Below are 22,299 nucleotides of genomic sequence, written 5' to 3'. Positions count from 1 at the left end.
CTCCCCACCAACTGCGCCCGACTGCACAGCTCAGAGGATGACAAGAAACGCATCGATCTGATCGCCCATTGGTCCAACACAGGTGCATCACAAACCCACAGTGAAGTGTAGAAACTTCAATTTTATATCTATTCCCAGCTGTCACTCCATATTTTAGATAAATACCACCTGTAATGCCTACATTACAATTAAAATAAATAAGGCCTGGGTCATTTGGGCAGTGAGTGTGGGTGGCGCTAATACACATTTTAATTTGTTTACAAATCACTGTTAAACAAAACTGTAGAAGAAGAAAAGCAGCAGCGAGTGTGCAGTCGGGGGTGTTTGACTTGTTGATGCCTGACTGCGCTCAGCTGCTCTCGTCTGCTTTCCAGGTGAGGCGGCAAATCAACTCAAACGAGCCTACTGTTACAATCTCTTGCTCTTGGAAGAAGTGTATCCATGCAGCTTTGATGCTTGGTGCATCTCTCATGAGACCTTAAATCATAAGGAAGTCAAACCTCTGACTCAAGAACCTTTACTTTACTTTATTTTACATCACTTATTTTAATAGTATGGATGGTTTCCAGGTTGAAGATTACGGTCTATTATTGTATGCGTTTTACCACAGCAGGAGACAATTTGTTCATTACCTGGAAGTCAGATGACCCTTGACCTTATGGCACGCAGCCAAGGGACCAGTATGCCTCCTTCTCCATCCCCATCTCCAGGGGTCCAAACTACCCTGGCTACTGTGGATATAGTGGTACTGGTAGTCTACTTCCTGCTAGTGCTGGGTGTGGGCCTCTGGGTAAGTACTGTTCATACAGCCGCAATACTTTTAATTAAACTAGCATCTTTCAGTTGTCTTGAGGACATCATTATTCCCTGAGCAAGTTTGTTAGGTAAAAGCAATCCTAGATCATCTATTGCTGACATATTTAGATCAACAAGTATACATTTACGCATTTAAGCTCCAGTCTATTGCAGTTTATTACAATCATGTACACAGAAAACAATGCAATAGAAAAGACTCTTGCATTGACTCAATTATACTTTGTGCGGATCGATGCTGCTTTCATGGGTAGGCTGCCTTTTGTTTTGAATAGTGAAAATAATTCCGTTTACATGCTGAGCAAAACAAACGAAATCTGTGAGTCAACACAAGCATCATAATTCCTTAAGAAGTGTTCTCTTAACATTCCCCATGTTTGTGCCAGTCCATGTGGAAGACCAAGCGCAGCACGGTGGACGGATACTTCCTGGCAGGGAAGAGCATGAGCTGGTGGCCAGTGAGTCGAAGCCCATAGAGATTCTTCTGAAAAACATCCACTCACACACAGTCAATCATGCTTAGTATTGTTAGAGTCTCAACGCGCCTCACAACACTCACATTGTGAAAGCGACACTCTCCAGCCTGGGACCCTCAACTGAGGACAAGGACAACTCAAAGTGAGAGAGTGGAGAGTGGAATGGATAGGTGTGAGTACTGATTCTCATTCCCTTGCCTATCTTCAGGTGGGCGCCTCTCTGTTTGCCAGTAATGTTGGCAGTGGACATTTCATCGGCCTGGCTGGTTCTGGAGCTGCAGCGGGCATTGCGGCTGTCGCGTATGAATGGAATGTAATACATTTCATATTATCTCAGATGCCATGTTATTAATACATGTTGGGAGGCGAAATGTTGTCAGTTTTGAGTTTTTTGTGTGTGTGTGTGTGTGTACTGTGTAGTTGCTCACTGTTCATAGACCGCATCTCCCAGAGTGCTTCACTTAATATTTGATTGACAGGGTATGCTGATGGTCCTGCTGCTGGGATGGCTCTTCCTGCCGATCTATATCGCCTCTGGGGTGAGGTGTCTCCATATACGACATCATCATCACACACACACACACACACACACACACACACACACACACACACACACACACACACACACACACACACACACACACACACGTGCACTTACTGCCTGCTTATTCTCTGATATTAATCCCTGATGTCCTTGGTCTCCAGGTGACAACCATGCCAGAATACATGCAGAAACGATTTGGTGGGAAGAGAATACAATTATTCATAGCTGTCTTGTACTTATTTATTTACATCTTCACAAAGATATCGGTAAGTAGATTTCTTCCATATCATGCAAATTCAAAATGATTCACCAGTGCCTCGTATTTTGAAAGATCATTAGCCTATGTGTGTTTGTGTCCATCATGCAGCTACTGTATTTTGTTTTGCTTTCTGCCTACTTGTTGCATATCGACATATATATAGTTACATCTATAGTGATATAGTTCACATCTGACAAGTCTGCATATTTATCCACCATATTACATCACATTACCTTTTACCATCACATTCCCATATTGTGTGTGTGTGTGTGTGTGTGTGTGTGTGTGTGTGTGTGTGTGTGTGTGTGTGTGTGTGTGTGTGTGTGTGTGTGTGTGTGTGTGTGTGTCTGGGGCTGGGGCCAGGTCGACATGTATGCCGGGGCAGTGTTCATTCAGCAGGCCTTACAATGGAATATCTACGTTGCTGTTGTGCTGCTCCTGTTCATCACAGCTCTCTACACTGTAGCAGGTAGCTACAGTTACCTCACAGCAAGATGGTCTTGGGTTTGATTCCCAAAAAATAGTAAAGCCATGCACATCACATTGCCCACTGGGCTGGGTGCTGGATGAAAAATATATACCTTAACTGCCTACCAACACGAGGGTTGCACGTTCGCGCCCCCGTGTTACCACCGACTTGGTCGGGCATCCAGACAGGCACGATTGGCTGTGTCTGCGGGTGGGAAGCCGGATTAAGGGTATGTGTCCTGGTCGCTGCACTAACGCCTCCTCTGGTCAGTCGGGCCGCCTGTTCTGGGTGGAAGGGAACTGGTGGGAATAGCGTGATCCTCCCACTTGCTACATCCTGCCGGTGAAGCTCCCCGCTGCCAGGTGAAAAGAGGTGGCTGGCACCTGCGCATGTCGGAGGAAGCATGGTGCTAGTCTACGTCTCTCCCCAGATTGGCAGAGGGGGTGGTGTAACCGGGGCAGCAGGGGGAAAATTGGCCAAGTACAATTGGGGAGAAAATGGGGGTTGAATACACATGTATGTGTATTATATAGTATAAGTCTTAAAGCAACTACGAGCAAGATTTTCGATTGTTAAAGTCTAAATTTAATATCGATGCCTCACATCTTACCTCTAATAGTAGATGAGACCAACGCCGAGTGAATCGGCGAGTGCTGTCTTGATGATTATAGTCTGTGTGCGGGCCGGGCAGATCAGGAAGTGAAACGGTTTACGGCAGCCACTTCGGCCATAATCACAAAATTACAAAATTACTTTCAAACTGTTAGAATATAACGAGAGATGTTCGCGAGAGGCGTTGGTCTCATCTACTATTAGAGGTAAGATGTGAGGCATCGATATTAAATTTAGACTGTTTAATAACAATTGAAAATCTTGCTCGTAGTTGCTTTGAGGTATATATCTCTTTTGGTATTTGGATCCTTTGGCTTAAGAGATGGAAAGAAGGATCTGCACACCAAAAGAGCTCCCATTTGAACTTCTCTATGCGTGACATTTCAAGCACCAGCTTCTCCCCAAGGCCGCTGAGCATCTCCCCAAGACCGCTCAGCTCCTCCCCAAGACCGCTCAGCTCCTCCCCAAGACCGCTCAGCTCCTCCCCAAGACCGCTCAGCTCCTCCCCAAGACCGCTCAGCTCCTCCCCAAGACCGCTCAGCTCCTCCCCAAGACCGCTCAGCTCCTCCCCAAGACCACTCAGCTCCTCCCCAAGACCACTCAGCTCCTCCCCAAGACCACTCAGCTCCTCCCCAAGACCGCTCAGCTCCTCCCCAAGACCGCTCAGCTCCTCCCCAAGACTGCTCAGCTCCTCCCCAAGACCGCCCAGCTCCTCCCCAACTCCCCAAGACCGCCCAGCTCCTCCCCAAGACCACTCAGCTCCTCCCCAAGACCGCTCAGCTCCTCCCCAAGACCGCTCAGCTCCTCCCCAAGACCGCTACGGTCCATGTGCGGATCCTTCTTTCCATCCCTTGGCTTCGAGTCCTGCCTGGGTCGCTGTTGGTATATGCTTCCCCCTGCCTAAAGTGCCTATTGCCCAGGTGGGTTATCTTGTGAAAAGGGCCTTTCTGTGTGGAGTTTGCATGCTCACCTGGTGTTTCCTCCAGATAGGAACCCCCACTAAAAACATGCAAGAACACATCACCTGACCAGCAGCCTTGATTGGGTGAAAAGGCAGAAGACAAATTTCGTGGCCACCATGGACTGTGTGCATGTGTGTGTGCGCGCATGTGCGTACAGCATGTATGTATTTGTATGTATTTTATGTTGTATTGCAGGTGGCCTGGCTGCAGTCATCTACACAGATGCTGTGCAAACTGTCATAATGCTGGCAGGAGCCCTCACCCTCATGGGCTTCAGTAAGTCAACCTTCGCTACACATGACACACACTCATGCCCGATGCCCAGTACGTGTTCCAGTGTGTCTGACTGTCTCATGTCTGATGCCCAGTATGTTATGTTCCAGTGTGTCTGATTGTCTCATGTCTGATGCCCAGTATGTTATGTTCCAGTGTGTCTGATTGTCTCATGTCTGATGCCCAGTATGTTATGTTCCAGTGTGTCTGACTGTCTCATGTCTGATGCCCAGTACGTTATGTTCCTGTGTGTCTGACTGTCTCATGCTCGATGCCCAGTATGTTATGTTCCTGTGTGTCTGACTGTCTCATGCTCGATGCCCAGTATGTTATGTTCCAGTGTGTCTGACTGACTGTCTCATGCCTGATGCCCAGTACGTTATGTTCCTGTGTGTCTGACTGTCTCATGTCTGATGCCCAGTATGTTATGTTCCAGTGTGTCTGACTGACTGTCTCATGTCTGATGCCCAGTATGTTATGTTCCTGTGTGTCTGACTGTCTCATGTCTGATGCCCAGTATGTTATGTTCCAGTGTGTCTGACTGTCTCATGTCTGATGCCCAGTATGTTATGTTCCTGTGTGTCTGACTGACTGGTCTCATGCCTGATGCCCAGTATGTTATGTTCCTGTGTGTCTGACTGTCTCATGCTCGATGCCCAGTATGTTATGTTCCTGTGTGTCTGACTGACTGGTCTCATGCCTGATGCCCAGTATGTTATGTTCCTGTGTGTCTGACTGTCTCATGCTCGATGCCCAGTATGTTATGTTCCAGTGTGTCTGACTGACTGTCTCATGCCTGATGCCCAGTACGTTATGTTCCTGTGTGTCTGACTGTCTCATGCCTGATGCCCAGTACATTATGTTCCAGTGTGTCTGACTGACTGGTCTCATGCCTGATGCCCAGTACATTATGTTCCAGTGTGTCTGTCTGTCTGACTGTCTGGTCTGTCTCCTGCTGAGGTTTTGTGGAGGTGGGGGGCTGGAATGCTCTGCTGGAGGGTTACTCCACCGCCATCCCCTCGGTACGTGTCCCCAACTCCACCTGCGGCATCCCACGAGACGATGCCTTCCACCTGTTCAGAGACCCAGTCAACTCTGACCTGCCTTGGCCTGGGGTCATCATTGGCATGTCCATCCCGTCCATGTGGTACTGGTGCTCTGATCAGGTACTGAAACTCATAGTATATCTAACTATATATATATATATATATATATATATATATATATATATATAAAAATAATAATAATAATAATAATAATACTAATAATAATCAGAGTAATACTGAAGGTGCACCCCCGTACTCACCTTGACACCAAGCACTTTGAAAGTCTCCGATGGTTATCGGTTGAAAAGCGCATTTTATATATCAAAATGCTGCTCACTTTTAAAATCACTTTACACGAGGTCCCCGAAGTACCTACTAAACTACTTCTTACTATTACGAGAAACACATCAGCACGCTACTCGAGGTAGGTCGACAGATTTTATACCCTGTCGATTTAAAGGTCTGATGGGAAAAATAGTTTCAGGTACAGTGCAGCAGTTCACTGGAACAATCTGCCAAGAGAAATAAAAGCAAGCACTACTGTGACCAGTTTTAAAAGAGCCCTAAAGTACTGGCTCCATAGAAATGCACTTTAAATTACTGGCTCCATGGCAATGCACTTTCTTTCTTTTATTCTTTTTATAAGTGATACATTGCCCTGCTGCAATTTGCTTGATCTGCTGCTATTTGTTTTATCTTGAGTTCCTTTAATGTAACCGCTTTCCGTTGTTTCATGTTTTTTTTTATTGTTTTAAGTCTTTTATGTTTTTATGCCTCATCTCACTATATGTTTTATGTGAGGACCACAATGAAATAAGCCTTCGGGCTTTTTTGTGTTTTTATCCTCGGTGATTGATATATTGTCTGTTCTTTCATTACTATATGTACTGTTGTGTTACTTTATTTTATCACCAAATAAATGCATTCATTCATTCATATATATATATTACTCAGTCTTACAATTGTCCGGTATGAGCGCGCTCCCACTAACACCACCCAAGCCCCAAGTGCAATGTCCACGTCGCTGGCAGAGCGGGTCTAGTTTAGCAGCTCCTGGCTCATTTCCAGAACATGGCGTGAGCTGGCTGGTGGTTGAATGGCACTCATGTCTGGAAAGGAAAGCATGTGGCCAAGTATGAAACAGGAAGAGTAGACTTTGCAAAAATGCACATTAGATTTATCCAGGACTTCCTCTTCTTTTTGTCTCAGAGTTGGCTTTTTGGGTTATGTTACACAAAACAAATGTTTTTTTTTAACCCTTTTGAGGTGCAACATCGGCCACATTCTCAAGATGACGATTTTCTGAGAATGTGTCTCGTGCCCAAAAGGCTCAGCGGTTTGTACTGTCTCCAGCCGTGGGATCGAATCTCTACCCTTTCTCTGTGGAGTTTGCATGTTCTCTCTATAGCCATTTCCAAACATGAAATCTGCCCGTTAAATCAGGTCGGGGGTATTTCCCAGACTCACCCTTGCATTTATTGTTGAATTACTGATTGCTACCCAACTGAGAGTAGGTTGTGGTCATGATTCTCTGCAGGTGATTGTGCAGCGCTCCCTGGCTGCCAAGAACCTGAGCCATGCTAAAGGCGGCTCCCTGCTGGCGGCCTACCTGAAGATTCTGCCCTTCTTCATCATGCTGTTACCTGGCATGATCAGCAGGATCCTCTACCCAGGTAGGCCGACACATGCATTTCTTTATTGAGAAGTCAGCAGCTGGACAAGAGCTGTACTTCAAATACACACAATGCCAGCAGCAACATATAATCTGTCACTAAAGGTGTCTGATAAGTGATAATTATCCATGTAAACAGCTCGGTTTATTTGCTTACTGGGCAGATTGAGGGTGCACTTACAGTAATGTTGAGAGTTTGAGGTGTATGTGTGTGTTTTAATGTGAATCTGTAGATGAAGTAGCGTGTGGGGACCCGGACGTGTGTACAGAGATCTGTGGCAACCCAGTGGGCTGTTCAGATATCGCCTATGCTAAACTGGTGATGGAGCTGCTGCCCTCAGGTGAGAGAGTCTCCTGTGTTACACCTCTGTCCTGTCTTTGGTCTCTCTCTGTCTCTCCTGTGTTACACCTCTGTCCTGTCTTTGGTCTCTCTCTGTCTCTCCTGTGTTACACCTCTGTCCTGTCTTTGGTCTCTCTCTGTCTCCTGTGTTACACCTCTGTCCTGTCTTTTGTCTCTCTCTGTCTCTCCTGTGTTACACCTCTGTCCTGTCTTTGGTCTCTCTCTGTCTCTCCTGTGTTACACCTCTGTCATGTCTTTGGTCTCTCTCTGTCTCTCCTGTATTACACCTCTGTCATGTCTTTGGTCTCTCTCTGTCTCTCCTGTGTTACACCTCTGTCCTGTCTTTTGTCTCTCTCTGTCTCTCCTGTGTTACACCTCTGTCCTGTCTTTGGTCTCTCTCTGTCTCTCCTGTGTTACACCTCTGTCATGTCTTTGGTCTCTCTCTGTCTCTCCTGTGTTACACCTCTGTCCTGTCTCTGGTCTCTCTCTGTCTCTCCTGTGTTACACCTCTGTCCTGTCTTTGGTCTCTCTCTGTCTCTCCTGTGTTACACCTCTGTCCTGTATTTGGTCTCTCTCTGTCTCTCCTGTGTTACACCTCTATCCTGTCTTTGGTCTCTCTCTGTCTCTCCTGTGTTACACCTCTGTCCTGTCTTTGGTCTCTCTCTGTCTCTCCTGTGTTACACCTCTGTCCTGTCTTTGGTCTCTCTCTGTCTCTCCTGTGTTACACCTCTGTCCTGTCTTTGGTCTCTCTCTGTCTCTCCTGTGTTACACCCCCTGTTCTGTCTTTGGTCTCTCTCTATCTCTCCTGTGTTACACCTCTGTCCTGTCTTTGGTCTCTCTCTGTCTCTCCTGTGTTACACCCCCTGTCCTGTCTTTGGTCTCTCTCTGTCTCTTCTGTGTTACACCTCTGTCCTGTCTTTGGTCTCTCTCTGTCTCTCCTGTGTTACTCCTCTGTCCTGTCTTTGGTCTCTCTCTGTCTCTCCTGTGTTACACCTCTATCCTGTCTTTGGTCTCTCTCTGTCTCTCCTGTGTTACACCTCTATCCTGTCTTTGGTCTCTCTCTGTCTCTTCTGTGTTACACCTCTGTCCTGTCTTTGGTCTCTCTCTGTCTCTCCTGTGTTACACCTCTATCCTGTCTTTGGTCTCTCTCTGTCTCTCCTGTGTTACTCCTCTGTCCTGTCTTTGGTCTCTCTCTGTCTCTCCTGTGTTACACCCCCTGCCCTGTCTTTGGTCTCTCTCTGTCTCTCATGTGTTACACCTCTGTCCTGTCTTTGGTCTCTCTCTGTCTCTCCTGTGTTACACCTCTGTCCTGTCTTTGGTCTCTCTCTGTCTCTCATGTGTTACACCTCTGTCCTGTCTTTGGTCTCTCTCTGTCTCTCCTGTGTTACACCTCTGTCCTGTCTTTGGTCTCTCTCTGTCTCTCCTGTGTTACACCCCCTGCCCTGTCTTTGGTCTCTCTCTGTCTCTCATGTGTTACACCTCTGTCCTGTCTTTGGTCTCTCTCTGTCTCTCCTGTGTTACACCTCTGTCCTGTCTTTGGTCTCTCTCTGTCTCTCCTGTGTTACACCTCTGTCCTGTCTTTGGTCTCGCTCTGTCTCTCCTGTGTTACATCTCCTATCCTGTCTTTGGTCTCTCTCTGTCTTTTCCCTCCGTGTTCTGTCTCTTTTACATAGTGACATGGTCTGGTGAAAGGGGTATCAAGTAGGCAACCGTGAAATCGCAAAAATCAAGATATACGTGTGTGTGTGTGTGTGTGTGTGTCTGTGTGTGTGTGCGCGTGCGTGCGTGCGTGCCAAAACACCAGTCCCTGTCACATATACACTCTACATACCTACCGGGACACTCCGTCTTGACTTGTGTGTGTATTTTTCCCCCAGGTCTGCGGGGTTTGATGATGGCAGTGATGATTGCTGCCCTCATGTCCTCCCTGACGTCCATCTTCAACAGCTCCAGCACCATCTTCACCATGGACATGTGGAGGAGCCTCCGGCCCCGCGCCACCGAGTGGGAGCTTATGATCGTGGGCAGGTACCTGCACAGATGTTGGACAAAGAAGCACACACATTTACATATAGACTTGGTTGCACTTGCAGCAGATACAGTGGATAGTATACCAAACAGAATGGCTCAAGCATGGAACAACGTTTACATTTTCAGCATTTAGCTGACCCTCTTACTTATCCAGAGTAACAAACATTGCCACCCTAAGAATATAAGCACATATGGAACTGCAAGGCCCTTTGGATAAGATCATCCACCAAATTGCATATTAAATTATTACATATTTGCGTCATGCTGACCCCAACCTCACTTTCCCCCCTTACTCCTAAGTGATGACTTTTCCAGGTTTTCTTTTCCAGCTTTTCCGCACACACACAGAGCCTGGCCACAATTTTGTTCCATGCTGTCGAGATGATATATAGGCAGCCTATACACCCCAGCGTTTGTAGTTTTCCATCCTCAGTAGTTTTCTTGTTGACCAAGAGGAAGATTTGACCGAGCTGTCCTATCGTTTTTCATTCACAACATGGACATTCTCCCACATCTCTGTAACGTGTTGTGTGTGTGCTGCCTGCAGGGTGTTTGTGCTGGTGCTGGTGGTGGTGTCAGTGCTGTGGATCCCGGTGGTCCAGGCCAGTCAGGGCGGCCAGCTCTTTATCTACATCCAGTCCATCAGCACCTACCTCCAGCCCCCCGTGTCCATTGTCTTCCTCCTGGGCTGCTTTTGGAAGAGGACCAACGAGAAGGTAAACTGGTGTAGTCTCGAACCGTGTTCTTTTTATTTATTCATTTTTATTTTGTATGCTATCTTCTTTATGATACATTTACTTAACATAATATAACTTAAACCAATTCAACCTCTTAATAAACCACATAGATGTCTCTGCTTTAGACTCTAAACTAAAGCAATGTCCCATGGTGTAACAAAGTCCATGTCTTTGGTATGGCAGCCGGCTGGGATCCGGTTGGGACCACCAATTCAAGGTCACTGCCACTATAGCAATGGGAGAGAAATCGAATGTTTGTGTGTCCAGACGGGTCACTTATTGTGTTCCTATGTGATTAGATTATGAAAATTTCCAAACAACAAAGTAACTGTATCTTATGTATCTGTGTATGTATGTCTTTGACACTCTGTCCGCCTGCTTATCTCCCTCTCCCTGCCTCCCTCCCTCCCACAGGGTGCATTCTGGGGTCTGACTCTCGGCCTGGTGGTGGGCTGCATCAGAATGCTGCTGGATTTCATCTACCCCAGCCCCCTGTGCTACGAAGAGGACGACAGGCCTGAGGTGGTGAAGCACGTGCACTACCTCTATTTCTCCACCATGCTGTCCTTCCTCACCCTGCTGCTGGTGGTAGCAGTCAGCCTGGCCACAGAGAAGCCCAGACCTGAACAGGTAAAACCAGTAGACCAGAGCATGTGGTCTATAAAGCTGTAGGGTTGTATTCTGTGTTGTTTGTTAACTTGATTTATTCTCACATCAGCAGTGACAGGGTAGGGAAAGAGCTTTACTTGGGCCACTGGGGCATCCGGGTAGTGCAGCAGTAGATTCCCTGCCTACCACGGTTGCAGGTTCGAGCCCCTGTGTTAAGTCCGACTTGGTCAGCGACCATACAAGCACAATTGGCCATGTTTGCAGGTGGGAAGCCGGAATATGGGTATGTGTCCTGGTACTAGCCCCTCCTCTGGTCGGTGGGGGGAACTGGGGGGAATAGCGTCATCCTCCCATTGTATTTTCCAGGTCTGGAAATGTATGGAAAAAGAAAAATATTTGTTTTCCAGACTGTCTATTGTGACTATTTGACTATTAATTTTTCTAAATAATACAATTGTGAATGTAGACAAAATAAATTGATGAATTGTTTTTGTTGGAACAGATCAGTCGCCTCACCTGGTTCACAAGGTTTGACCCAGTGGAGAAGCCCAGAGAGCAGCCAGAGCAGGTCTTCACAGTGGAGAGGGAGACCTTCGAGAGGACAACCACAGACACCAATGAGACAACACTTATGGAAAGAACCAATGGAAAAGCTTGTCATCAGAGGAAAGGTAGGTTTCTGCTCTGCTTGTCATAACTCCACAGCCATTGTGTGGAGAAGGTTATTGAGAGTGGATATCCTAACTGAAATTTCGTATCTTAAATATAATTTTGTATGGCCACATCTGTTTTATTTATTTTATTTACCCCCCCCCCCCCCCGTGCACACGCCAGCCGCTTCTTTTCACCTGACAGTGAGGAGTTTCACAGACGCCCCAACCGACCAGAGGAGGCGCTAGTGCAACGACTACGACTCATACCCCACCGGCTTCCCACCCGCAGACACGGGCAATCGTGTCTGTAGGAACATCTGATAAGCCGGAAGTATCGCTGTCGGGAATTGAACCTGCGTCTCCGCGGTGGTAGGCGAGTACTTTTACCTGTACAATACCCAGATGCCCCTTATCCATATCCAGAATCGTCTGATCATTCGAGTCCACATGATAATGTTGAGATGACATACTTGCTGCAAATATTGATGGTAAGGGTACACTTCTGTCTCTCTCCCTCCTCCACCCTGCAGACTCCACATCCACATCCTCAGTGTCCAGTGTCCAGATGCAGTCCCGGCTGGTGTCTGCCCTCTACTGGCTGTGTGGGATGGAGAGGCGGAAGGAGGGAGGCAACCAACCTGCGCCTCCTCCTTCTTCACCGGAGGCGGCCATCCGTTCCCTGGAAGAAGATAGGCGTCTGCGACATGTTGTGAACGCCAACCTCATAATCTGCATCTCCGTAGCGGTCTTCATCATCGGCTACTGGGCTTGACAAGTGACTCGCTGCAGCTAGTTGAGCGATAGGCAGGGTTTGAAACTCTTATGGACACCTATGGTACATGTGAAAGCTACATGTGTAGATTTGAATTATTTGTTTGCACTGTGGACGTCTTAAAGGTGACACTGTAAAATGAGATGTGCCCATGCACGGACATAATTTATTATCATGGAATCACACTGTAAACTGTTTTTGTGAAGTGGTGGTGGAGAATGGTTTGACAAATTCCATTCAGATAGCATTAATGGTCTTCTACAATATCCATAATGCATACAATTACGTCATTCAACTAGAACACTTTTGACAGGTAGAAGATCAGAAATCAAAATTGAAAAAGGCTTTTTGACTTGCAATGTGTCACACTTGACATACCCAGAAAGTAATTGATTGCAACTTGTGAAACCATTTTTGAGTTTTGTGTATTAATTTGACAAAGGAATGGCAAGAAGATATAGACAACTGAAAGAAATAAGCACAAAATGTTCCACAATCTGTTTAATCTTTACTATCAAGAGTAATGATGCCAAAACATTTTGCTTTGATATGAACAAGTTTTGCACTTGATATTAAAAAAAAAAATTATGTCTAAAGTATGTGCAGGAAAACCAAGATAAAAGTGCAGTCAAGAAATAAGCAAAAATCAAAGTGATGGAAAATACCCCAACAAAGTAAAGATTGTCAATGTCACTGCTATAATAATTATAATAGACATAGGAATTGAATTATTTGGGCATGTTTGGTTGTAACTAAGCCTGAGCAGGAATAATCTTTTAAGATATGTATTGAAAATAGTCATCCTCTTTCATCACAATTGGTTTGTTTGAAAAAGAAAATCCCTTTTATTAATAAAAGCTATTATTCGAGCGTCACAGCCATTTTGAGCTTTGTAAATCAGGTTGGTTGTAATTAAATCAAATGCAGATGGAAAACGGATTCAAGTTCCACCCTAAATGATTACCGTAATTCAAATAAACGGTTATATGCTATAGAGAGGGAACATTATGAGATGATGTTTTTATTGCACTCTTGTCAAAATATTTGGTCATTAGCAACCATAGTAAAAACACTCAAACTCAACTGCTTTAAGTTTAACATCTTTTTTCTTCTTTGGTCCTGTGATCATACAGTAGGTACAGTATGGTCATAAAGTGTATGGCAATTATTCAAAAGCCCTTCTAAGCTGAACATCACATTTAGCCAGACGAAACTGACAATTGTCTCAAATGCAAAACGACTCATTCAGTTTCATGATAAATAGATCTACAATTTCCTCTAAAAGGCGAGTTAACACCCAAATATCTCCACGCAATTGAGTACAAAAATACCAGTCATCAGGTCTAGGCTAGGTTGTAAAACCTAGTGCAGAGATTTTTCATAGACCAGATTCAGAGTTGAAATCTGATATATCCAGATTTCCGTTTACATAAACACGAACAACATTAAATCTATTGTATTATAGCAAGATTAAAAAAGAAAAAACAAAAGTAGAAGACCATTCATCTCTTGAAAGCATCACCAGCACTCTGGAGTTTAGTGGCTATATGGTTCAGGTTATATGTTCCAGTCCCATTAGCTGCATGTCTAGCAAGGTTGTGCAGTCCAATCCCAAAATGTCCAGCTAGGATATACACAGTATATTGAGCAAATGGGTTTAGATGTAAAGACTGGGTCAAGTCCCAGCAGTACTGAGGAGAAGGCAGGCGGTTGGTCCACACAGCACTGGCACCCAAAGTGGGTGAAGAGGTGGAGTGGTCCAGTGTGTGATGTTTGAGTCTGAACACTAAAATGAAGGAGAACAGTTTTTGACGGTGTGTGACTGACAGTGATCCCTCCTCCTTCACAGAACGGTGCTCTCTAATTGGATCTCAGGATCTGTGGGCGGGGCTGGGGTGGGGGCGGGCTCATGACCAGCAGAGCCCTCCTCTTGTTGGTCCACAATGATTTCAGGGACAAAGGCTCGTCCAATCCCCTTTAGGACCAGGCCTCCATCTATAGAGGGCAATTAGGGTCAAGAATCAGATCAGGTTGAAAAATGTCACACATTTATGGCCCATTCACACTTCGAACGATAACTATAAAGTGAATTATATGTATAAAAAGATTTAAATCATTACAACTACCTTGGTTCCATCTCATTTAGATTATTTTATAGTTATCGCGTTAAGTGTGAATAGTCCTTTAACCTCAAGCCATCAAACAGACCCAACCATAGGCCCCCACCACCTCAAACCAAACCTAGGGAGCAGCACACACACCACCTCTCCATAAAAAACACAAAGGATTGCTCTATTAAATTGAGCCATAATTATCTATGTACATTTACAGTGATTTGAGTTGCACATTTGGATTCCAATTAGAATGCATTTCTTCAAAGTGGTTTGAAGCCTATCCTCGGTGCGTTAAACTTTAAATCCTCGGTTTTCTACATAGAACTGCTGAAGGAGAGCTAGACAATGTACAGAATAATAGTGCAGGGTTTTCCCTGGCTTTTTGGAGGGCTTAGGTGCTGTGTCGCTGGCTGGGAGAGATGGGGGGTTAGGGCTAGAAAATGCTATGTAAAAATAAATAAATAAGTAAATAAGTAAATACAACAATTATTACCATATCTGTGTGCAACCATTTGGAAAAGCCAGAGCAGATGATAAACAAACACCCAAAAAGCTTAAAACACAAATCTTGCTAAAGTAGTCCACTGGTGACCAACATTCATTTGGCTTAGGTGGTGCCCAAAATGGCTTGGATGCTGTGCATAAGCCTGATAATGGTAGGGAAACCCCTGATAGTGCACTGTGTGTTAGGTATGTAAAGTTTGGAGCAGGTTAGTTAGCAAAGATACATGTAAGTGTTAGCAAAAGCCATCCAACCTCAGCACCGCGGATGAGTTGGGAGTCACATGCATGTTAGTCCTGTTGGGAAATGCATGCATCCATTCACCCATATACATAAACTACTGTATATCGCACGCACGCACGCCCACACACACACAGTGGACAGGGAAGCAAGGGCAATCCATCAGCCAATCAGTTCCTTACCATTACCTGCCTTTCAATTCTCATCTTACAGGCAGGCCAGCAGCTCAGACATCTGCAATATTTACATATTTCCCATCATGCATCAGATCACCACAATTATGTTTAGTGTGTAAGGCACTAGAGGAGGCGGGGGGGGGGGGGGGGGGGAAGTGACTGAAATCACTCAATACTGAAATACAGTATCAGCAAGCGATGGATCAGCATGTGATTTCAACCATTGCAATGCAAAAATAAATCATGTCAACAATATTAAACTACATTGAAGAATTTGTTCTTGCTGATTTTGGAGCACTCTTATGATGTTCCATAACATCTGGAATTACTCATAGATTGCATAGATTGAGACAGTCAGATCTACCACGCTACTGAAGTAGCCAAGCCAAAGAGACTGCTCTAGGTAGAAGCTAGATGAGTTTCCAATTTCCACAAGGAAAAACTATTGTACACATGCATGCCGTGCACGCACACACACACACACACAGATTAAGGCTTCTTGCGTCAATGTTTACTGCATGTTAAGGGGGACACGCATGATAAATATACAGTGCATTTCTATCATCCTTCCTTCCTCCTGCAGGATGTACTTTCATATGATCAGATCTAGTTTTTACAGTGTCCATTTACCTGCATTTAGATGGATGCATGATGATATCGGCACGCCATCGGTATAAAAGCAACAACAGAGACAAACAAACATTCCTACCGATATGACCAGCCAATAAAATGACCCTTGAATTACACTCAAATTGGGATGAATCTTACAGGTTTGTCTGAATGAAAATGTTACATAAATAAAAAATACTGCATGTTTTATATAACCTAAGTAGTTTTCTTGTTGCTGCCTCTATGCACCAGCCGGCGTAATGGGAATGAGTGTGAGTAAGTAGTTTTCTTATTTTGCCCAGTGAACGTGTACATTTTGAAAAGCATTGTATTTATGTCTGCATCTGCCAGTGGGCCATCATGATAAGAGTAGGCATAATAATATGTTAATTCCACTACAGGAGAGACTTGATGTTCTCTGAAATTAAGCGGAAAAAATGCGTTGTATCGGCACTCGGCCAAAACAGTTGGAAAAATATCAGCATATCGGATATTGGCACACAAAAAATCAAATTATCGTGCATCTCTACATGTATTGGTGGTATGTATGTTATTCAAACACTATGATACTCTGTACTTTACCTGATGGTCTCGCTAATCAGGTCACCTAAATGAGGGGGGGGGGGATTTTTGAGGGCAACCAGTTGAGGCAGAGAAAACATCCACTGTACCTGTTATGATCTTGGAGGCGGAGCTGAAGATGTCATTACTGTTGTCAATTGTGGGCGGCTGCGGGGGTGGCGGCACGTTGGGTCTGGGGCGCGGCTTGGGGGCCGGCCTAGAGGGCCGAGGGAGAGATCCGGTGTGGTAGGAGTGGAGGGGGCTGGAGTGGGGTCCGTCGTGAGGTGGAGTGTCAGGTGGGGTGGGAGTGCTGGGGGGAGAGGGCTCTGGCTCCTCCGGCACCCCCTGCTGGGCTGGAGGAGGCTGTGGGGGCGGGTGGCTGGGGGCGTGGATGAGACCCTCTTTACTGGGGGTGCGTCGCGGGGTGACGGCCGGATGGTGCGGGGAGCCGGGTGTCTGGCTGCCAGGGTGGGATGCGTAGGGGCTGGCCTGTTTGGGGGGGGCCGGGGCCTGCTTCTTGGTGCCTGTAGAGGAAACAATAAAAGTGAAAAAGCTACATTCAACTGTAGACTTCACAATGGGTTTCATGAGTGGGCCTATAAATATTACGGCTTCAAAAGCAACGCCTCATAAACGTTGATTGTTGAATGCACTCTCTCACCTCTGCGCACCATGTGTGGACTGGGCCCCCTCGACCCGCCCTGAGAGTGGGGGGTTCCTAGATGGACTGAACCATTCCTCTGGGGCGGGGGGGTGGAGGTGAGCTCGTGTGCTGGGCTGTGAATTACAACGGATCCACATGTTAATCCATCAACATGTCACCTGTGTTTTACATACAACAAGCCAGTGCTGCTGACGTGGGAAGAACTCATGCATAACATTCAAAAATCACATCATATTTTCATTCAAAGGCTAATTTCATGGCAATCACATTGGATGAAGGTTATCACATGTCAAATGACGAATGATTTATGACAAAAGTGTTTTCAAGTGTTTCACTCATTTGATTGTCAGACAGACGGCGGGATGCAAAGACAGAACAGGAAATGGTTTGTTTGAGAGGCTGATCAGAGGTTCACTGATGTGCTACATGCAAGATCAGATGACATCAGTGGTCCAACAGCTAGACGAGCTAGACAGACACACTGACAGGCAAGGAGGAAGGCAGGCAGGCAGGCAGGCAGGAAATCAATTACATTTTCAAAATAAGACTGAGGTTAGACAATCACCCCATTAAGGAGGGGGAGGATAAAAGTTGCCTGTAAACAAAGCAATAAGTAATTTCCTCTGCATTACATTCTTAATAGAATCCATTAGCATGAAGCTCTCAATCAAAGGCTGTGAACAGTACAGGCAACATCAATTGTTTAATGCAGTGCTGACCAATTTGGGGCCTGCGGGCCAAGTTTGGCCTGCGCTCTGTTTTGGCCCGCCACGGATTTGAGGGGGAAATCTTTTTTTTTTTTTTTTTTTTTTGCAGGCCAGGCCACCGGGCATTTGCCCGACGTGCCCGATTATGCAGTCCGCGCCTGAATGGAGATGTCGGGACTCTTCTATCTACGATTAACGTTAATTTTGTGCAGCTGGTATTCTCTCTCCCCAACTCTATCACATGGGTGTGAGGCATTGCTATCTGAGGATTGATTGCTCCTGATTGGTTGGCTGAATCACTTGGTTGGGGGGTGAGCTCTGATATTTGATCCCTCCCCAGTCACTGGCTTTACACCAGCTCAGCAAGATGGACAGATCATCATCACGGCAGTGGCACACAGACAAAAGAAAGTTTAGGACGGAGTGGCAAGACGAGTATTTTTTTACCGAAGTAAATTCAACAGCGGTTTGTCTCATTTGCAGACAGAGAGTGGCTGTTTTGAAAAAGTACAATATACGTCGCCACTACGAAACTGATTTTCAAAGTACCTTGAGGATTTTTCAAGTTGTGAATTAAGTCAAATTTCTCTCTTGATTACAAAGGTGGAAAATACAACTGTTTTTAACTGGGTGTTTACTGATTAAATGTTTAAGCTCCCCACAAATGCAGATGTTTTTTTAAATATATATAACCAATTGCAAATTATTACAATTACCAAACAGATAAAAAGTAGTTTATTATATTGAAATGTTATTTTAGATTTAGAATGTTAATTTTCTATAAAACACAATACATTTTAATGTAATTCCACGTGTATTTTTGGCCCTCGGCCCTCCACCCAGATTGAGTTTTGGCCCTTCATGGGAAAGAATTTGGGCACCCCTGGTTTAATGTAATGACTTCCATTGTGGGAAATCAAGTTTGCCTGCACTGTACAATCAAACACCGATCAAACACAGGACAAAGTAAAGACAAACATAAATGGCGGGTGAGCTCCGGATTGCTGATTGGCTGTGAGCAGGCGGTGGAGTAGTGGGCGCTGTCTCAGCTCGCTCCTCCTTACCTGCTCTCCTCAGCGCTGAGCTGGCTTACAACATGAGGTTGCACTGTGGCTACCTGGACCCCACCACCTAGACCACCACCACCACCACTACTACCAGCACCACCCAGGCCGGGCTGCTCAGCCTCTGCAGCCAGGGGCAGAGCCTGGGGCTGGGGCTCAGGCTGGGCAGTACCCCAAGCTTCCAGAGGGGGCAGTGGGGGCTGGAAGGTGGGTGAGGTTAGCTGCGGCTGCTTTCTATTTACAGTGCTGGCTCTACGCGGGGCGGGCTCCGGCTGTTTGTTAACAGTGCTATGGAGAGGGGAGAGAGTTCAGCAGGACAAACCACACACCATCAGAGAGAGCGAGAGACAACCACACACCATCAGAGAGAGTGAGAGACAACCACAGACCATCAGAGAGAGCGAGAGACAGAGGGAGAAAGACATCAGAATGAGAGTGAGAGAGAAAGACAGAGATGGTCAGAGAGACGGTGGGAGAAAGAAAGAGATGCCACTTCCCTGAGATAAAAAATAATAATAATAAAACACTGGAGAAAAAAGACCGAAAGAGGACATAAAAGCAGCGTAGCGAGTGACAGTGACCTCTGAACTAGAAGAACTTCGAACTTCATCGCTGGGACGGAACAGACAGATGCCATAGCATACACCAAAATGCAACAGAGGGAACCCACACAAAACATAAAGCCAGTAACCTACAGTATAACCTATGCTTTAATGGAAAATGTAGGATATAACACAAGAGTACAACAAATCCAAAGTGAGAAATTGCACACAAAATGATATTGCAACATGTTCAAAATAGTTTCCCTTTCAGTATAAATACCTGGAAGCGAAGTGCTTATGCATCGTGTTCATCGCCAAACTTAAAAGCCCCCCTCCAGTATACTTTCTTATTTTTAAGATACTTCCTGACAGTGTTGATTAGCCACACTCTTCGCCAAATATCTTTTGACACATAACTTAATTCTGTGCTCAAGCTCAAAAAGTTAACTTAGTTGCTAAAATGGGAAGATGACGTACAGTACGGAATTGGCATGTTAACTAGCTAGCTAGCTGTTAGGTAAACGTTAGCTAAAGGCCCAATTATGCTCAACGTTAAATACAGATACAGTATGCATACGGACGGAGCTTTCTGTCCATACTCTGCGTTCATTTCGTGCGTAATTCTGCACGTTTTGTGAAAGCTTACGGATACGGATGAAACGGAACACTACCACACACAAACTCACACATTTTACTCTTTACTGCCCACTATGGGATGTATTGCTTAACATAACAATGTGAAAGATGAATGGAAGTATGTGGGCAGTGACGGTTACACCGGACGCATATATTTTCATATGAAAATAGGGTATAATTGGGCCTTAAGCCCACTGCCTGCTGCTGTAACAACATATGTCGGGCTCAAACCACCACCGAGTGACCAAAACACTAGCTCACCCTAAAATCCAAAATACATTCCCTCTCACCTGTAGTGTTATATATACATCTATATCGTTTTGTGTTAGTTGCCTGAGTTTTGGAGATATCGGCCGCAGAGTTTCTGCCTTCTCTCCAATACAATGGAACTGGAGGGCACTCCGCTTGTGGTGCTCAAAGTGCCAAAGAAATACATTTGAAAAACTCAACAGCAATGTCTCTTTCCAGAAATCATGACCCCGTTACTCAAGATAATCCACAGACCTTGTTATGATCAGTTTCATGGAGGAACTATTTTCTTTTGACCGAACTACAGCTGCTAGCTAGTTCCTACATGAGACTGAAAAAGCAAATAGTTCCTACTGAAACTGCAACTGCTCACAACAAAGTCTGTGCATTATTTTGAGTCATCGGGTCATGCTTTCTGGAAAGAAACAATGCTGTTGAGTTTTCAAATGTATTGTTTTTGGTGCTTCGAGCACCACAAGCCGAGTGCCATCCAGTTCCATTGTATCCAAGAGAAGGCAGACATCTCTGCATCTCTGATTCCTTGCAACTAACCTACGCAGGGAATACAGTTTCCCCGCGTAGCTTGCGCCGTTTTTCCGGGCGTTATCTCCTTGGTGTATCTTAGTGTATCGCGGAATCAGATGATGTGCGATTATACAGCAGGCGCTCATAGAACGTTGAGAACGTTTGAAAAAGAACACCAACCGCAAACGGATAGCAACACTGACTGGAGTGGGGGCTTTAGGAAAAACACAATTGATTAGCTGGTGCTGAAATCATCGAGACATAACAAATAATGTGGTCTTGAAATTACACACAAACATTCTTCACTCCTTTCGCCCGTCAGAAACTGGGCTCATGGGGGACTACTACATTGGACTACTGCACAGCTTTAAAGTTGGGACAGGGCAGCTCTTCCGTGGGCGTCTCAGTGACTGTGATGGACTCGTCGGCCACTACATAGTGGGCCGACACGGCCGCGCCCCGCGACTCCTGCCTGCTCGGTGTCTTGTGACGGGACGGTGAGAGGGTGAGAGGCAGGCTGAGGCTGAGGTTGGGGCGGGACAGGTACCTGTCTTTACGGGGGCTGGGACTGTCCCCATCCTGCCCCACCAGGCTGCCAGGGCGTCTCCTCTCTAGGCTGGGCTCAGGGTCTGGGGTCGCCGGGTGGGTGGGCATGTCGAATATGCCCGACACGTTGAAGTCCACCTCTGGAGGGACGGAAGGGAAGAAGGGGAGGCAGAGGGGAGAGCAGAGAGGATGATGATGATAATGATGATAATGACGATGGTAATAATGGTGATTATAGGAAAAATCCAACCGTGGATGGAAAAAGAGACGACCCGAGGGAGAAAGCGTCGCAACTCGCACCCCCATACTCAAAATGCAACATCGATATTTCTGCTGTTAAAGTCCATTGCAGCTCCACTAATGTCTGAACATGACATCACTTCCTCTATGTTTGACCACAGGAGTAAGAAAAGTGCACCACCAAACAACAAAATGGGTTCAGAAATGCAAGGCAAACAGACGATTTTTCTTTTTTAAAGTGTTTGAAGTTCCTGTAGTCATATCTATATAAATGTTTTATTCTATTCTATTCTATTCTATTCTATTCTGAATAATATATATCATTATGCTATTAGAGGGATGTACTCACAACTAACCATGTATTAACATCAACACACAGTCACGACTATCTCTTTTCTTGCATATAAAATAAATCATTAAAGGAGGAGGAGGAGGAGAACATTGCATGAGGAGAGAAGCAGAGAGTGTTACTGCAAAGTGAACAGAGAGCAAGAGAGGTATTACCTTCAGGGAAGAACCAGTCAGCATGCTGGATGATGGGCTCTATGATGCCGACCACATGGAACGACGTAGCTGCTGCCATCTCTGCCAGCGTCCTGAACACATTCAAGTTTCAGTTATTAAGGTTGGACTGGGCAGGATACAACAGCATAAAC

General features: G+C 45.5%; 2 protein-coding genes across 5 annotated transcripts in view; one reads left to right on the top strand and one right to left on the bottom strand.

Annotated features, from left to right (window-relative positions):
* Nucleotides 1-643: 643 nt before the first annotated feature.
* Nucleotides 644-12,268, top strand: slc5a11 (solute carrier family 5 member 11; the record flags this gene model as incomplete). Its single annotated transcript, XM_083649925.1, has 15 exons — nucleotides 644-790; nucleotides 1,200-1,271; nucleotides 1,498-1,602; nucleotides 1,769-1,828; nucleotides 1,995-2,099; nucleotides 2,456-2,561; nucleotides 4,331-4,411; nucleotides 5,369-5,574; nucleotides 6,992-7,127; nucleotides 7,360-7,467; nucleotides 9,344-9,494; nucleotides 10,045-10,213; nucleotides 10,649-10,864; nucleotides 11,346-11,514; nucleotides 12,027-12,268. 15 exons carry the CDS (start codon nucleotides 644-646, stop codon nucleotides 12,266-12,268), a joined length of 2,073 nt encoding a protein of 690 aa, XP_083506051.1.
* Nucleotides 12,269-12,761: 493 nt separating this feature from the next.
* The window catches only part of arhgap17b (Rho GTPase activating protein 17b), a 51,348-nt gene continuing 41,810 nt past the window's right edge, over nucleotides 12,762-22,299 (bottom strand). The window contains exons 15-21 of one of the 4 annotated variants that reach the window (XM_083649861.1): nucleotides 22,148-22,239; nucleotides 21,405-21,543; nucleotides 18,906-19,193; nucleotides 17,132-17,247; nucleotides 16,581-16,994; nucleotides 15,307-15,358; nucleotides 14,127-14,263 (exon numbers count right to left, since the gene is read on the bottom strand). In XM_083649861.1, the coding sequence (XP_083505987.1) occupies nucleotides 15,351-15,358; nucleotides 16,581-16,994; nucleotides 17,132-17,247; nucleotides 18,906-19,193; nucleotides 21,405-21,543; nucleotides 22,148-22,239 (1,057 nt within the window). In that variant the 3' untranslated portion in view covers nucleotides 14,127-14,263; nucleotides 15,307-15,350. Of the gene's footprint in view, nucleotides 14,264-15,306; nucleotides 15,359-16,580; nucleotides 16,995-17,131; nucleotides 17,248-18,905; nucleotides 19,194-21,404; nucleotides 21,544-22,147; nucleotides 22,240-22,299 lie in introns of all 4 variants that reach the window. The other 3 variants (XM_083649862.1, XM_083649860.1, XM_083649863.1) reach the window with 3 other exon arrangements.

The sequence above is a fragment of the Poromitra crassiceps genome (genome assembly GCF_964638095.1).
Source record: "Poromitra crassiceps genome assembly, chromosome: 13".
In the NCBI taxonomy this organism is placed as follows: Eukaryota; Metazoa; Chordata; class Actinopteri; order Beryciformes; family Melamphaidae; genus Poromitra; species Poromitra crassiceps.
The sequence above is the reverse complement of the archived record's forward strand: the minus strand, read 5'-3'. Positions and strand labels throughout refer to the sequence as shown.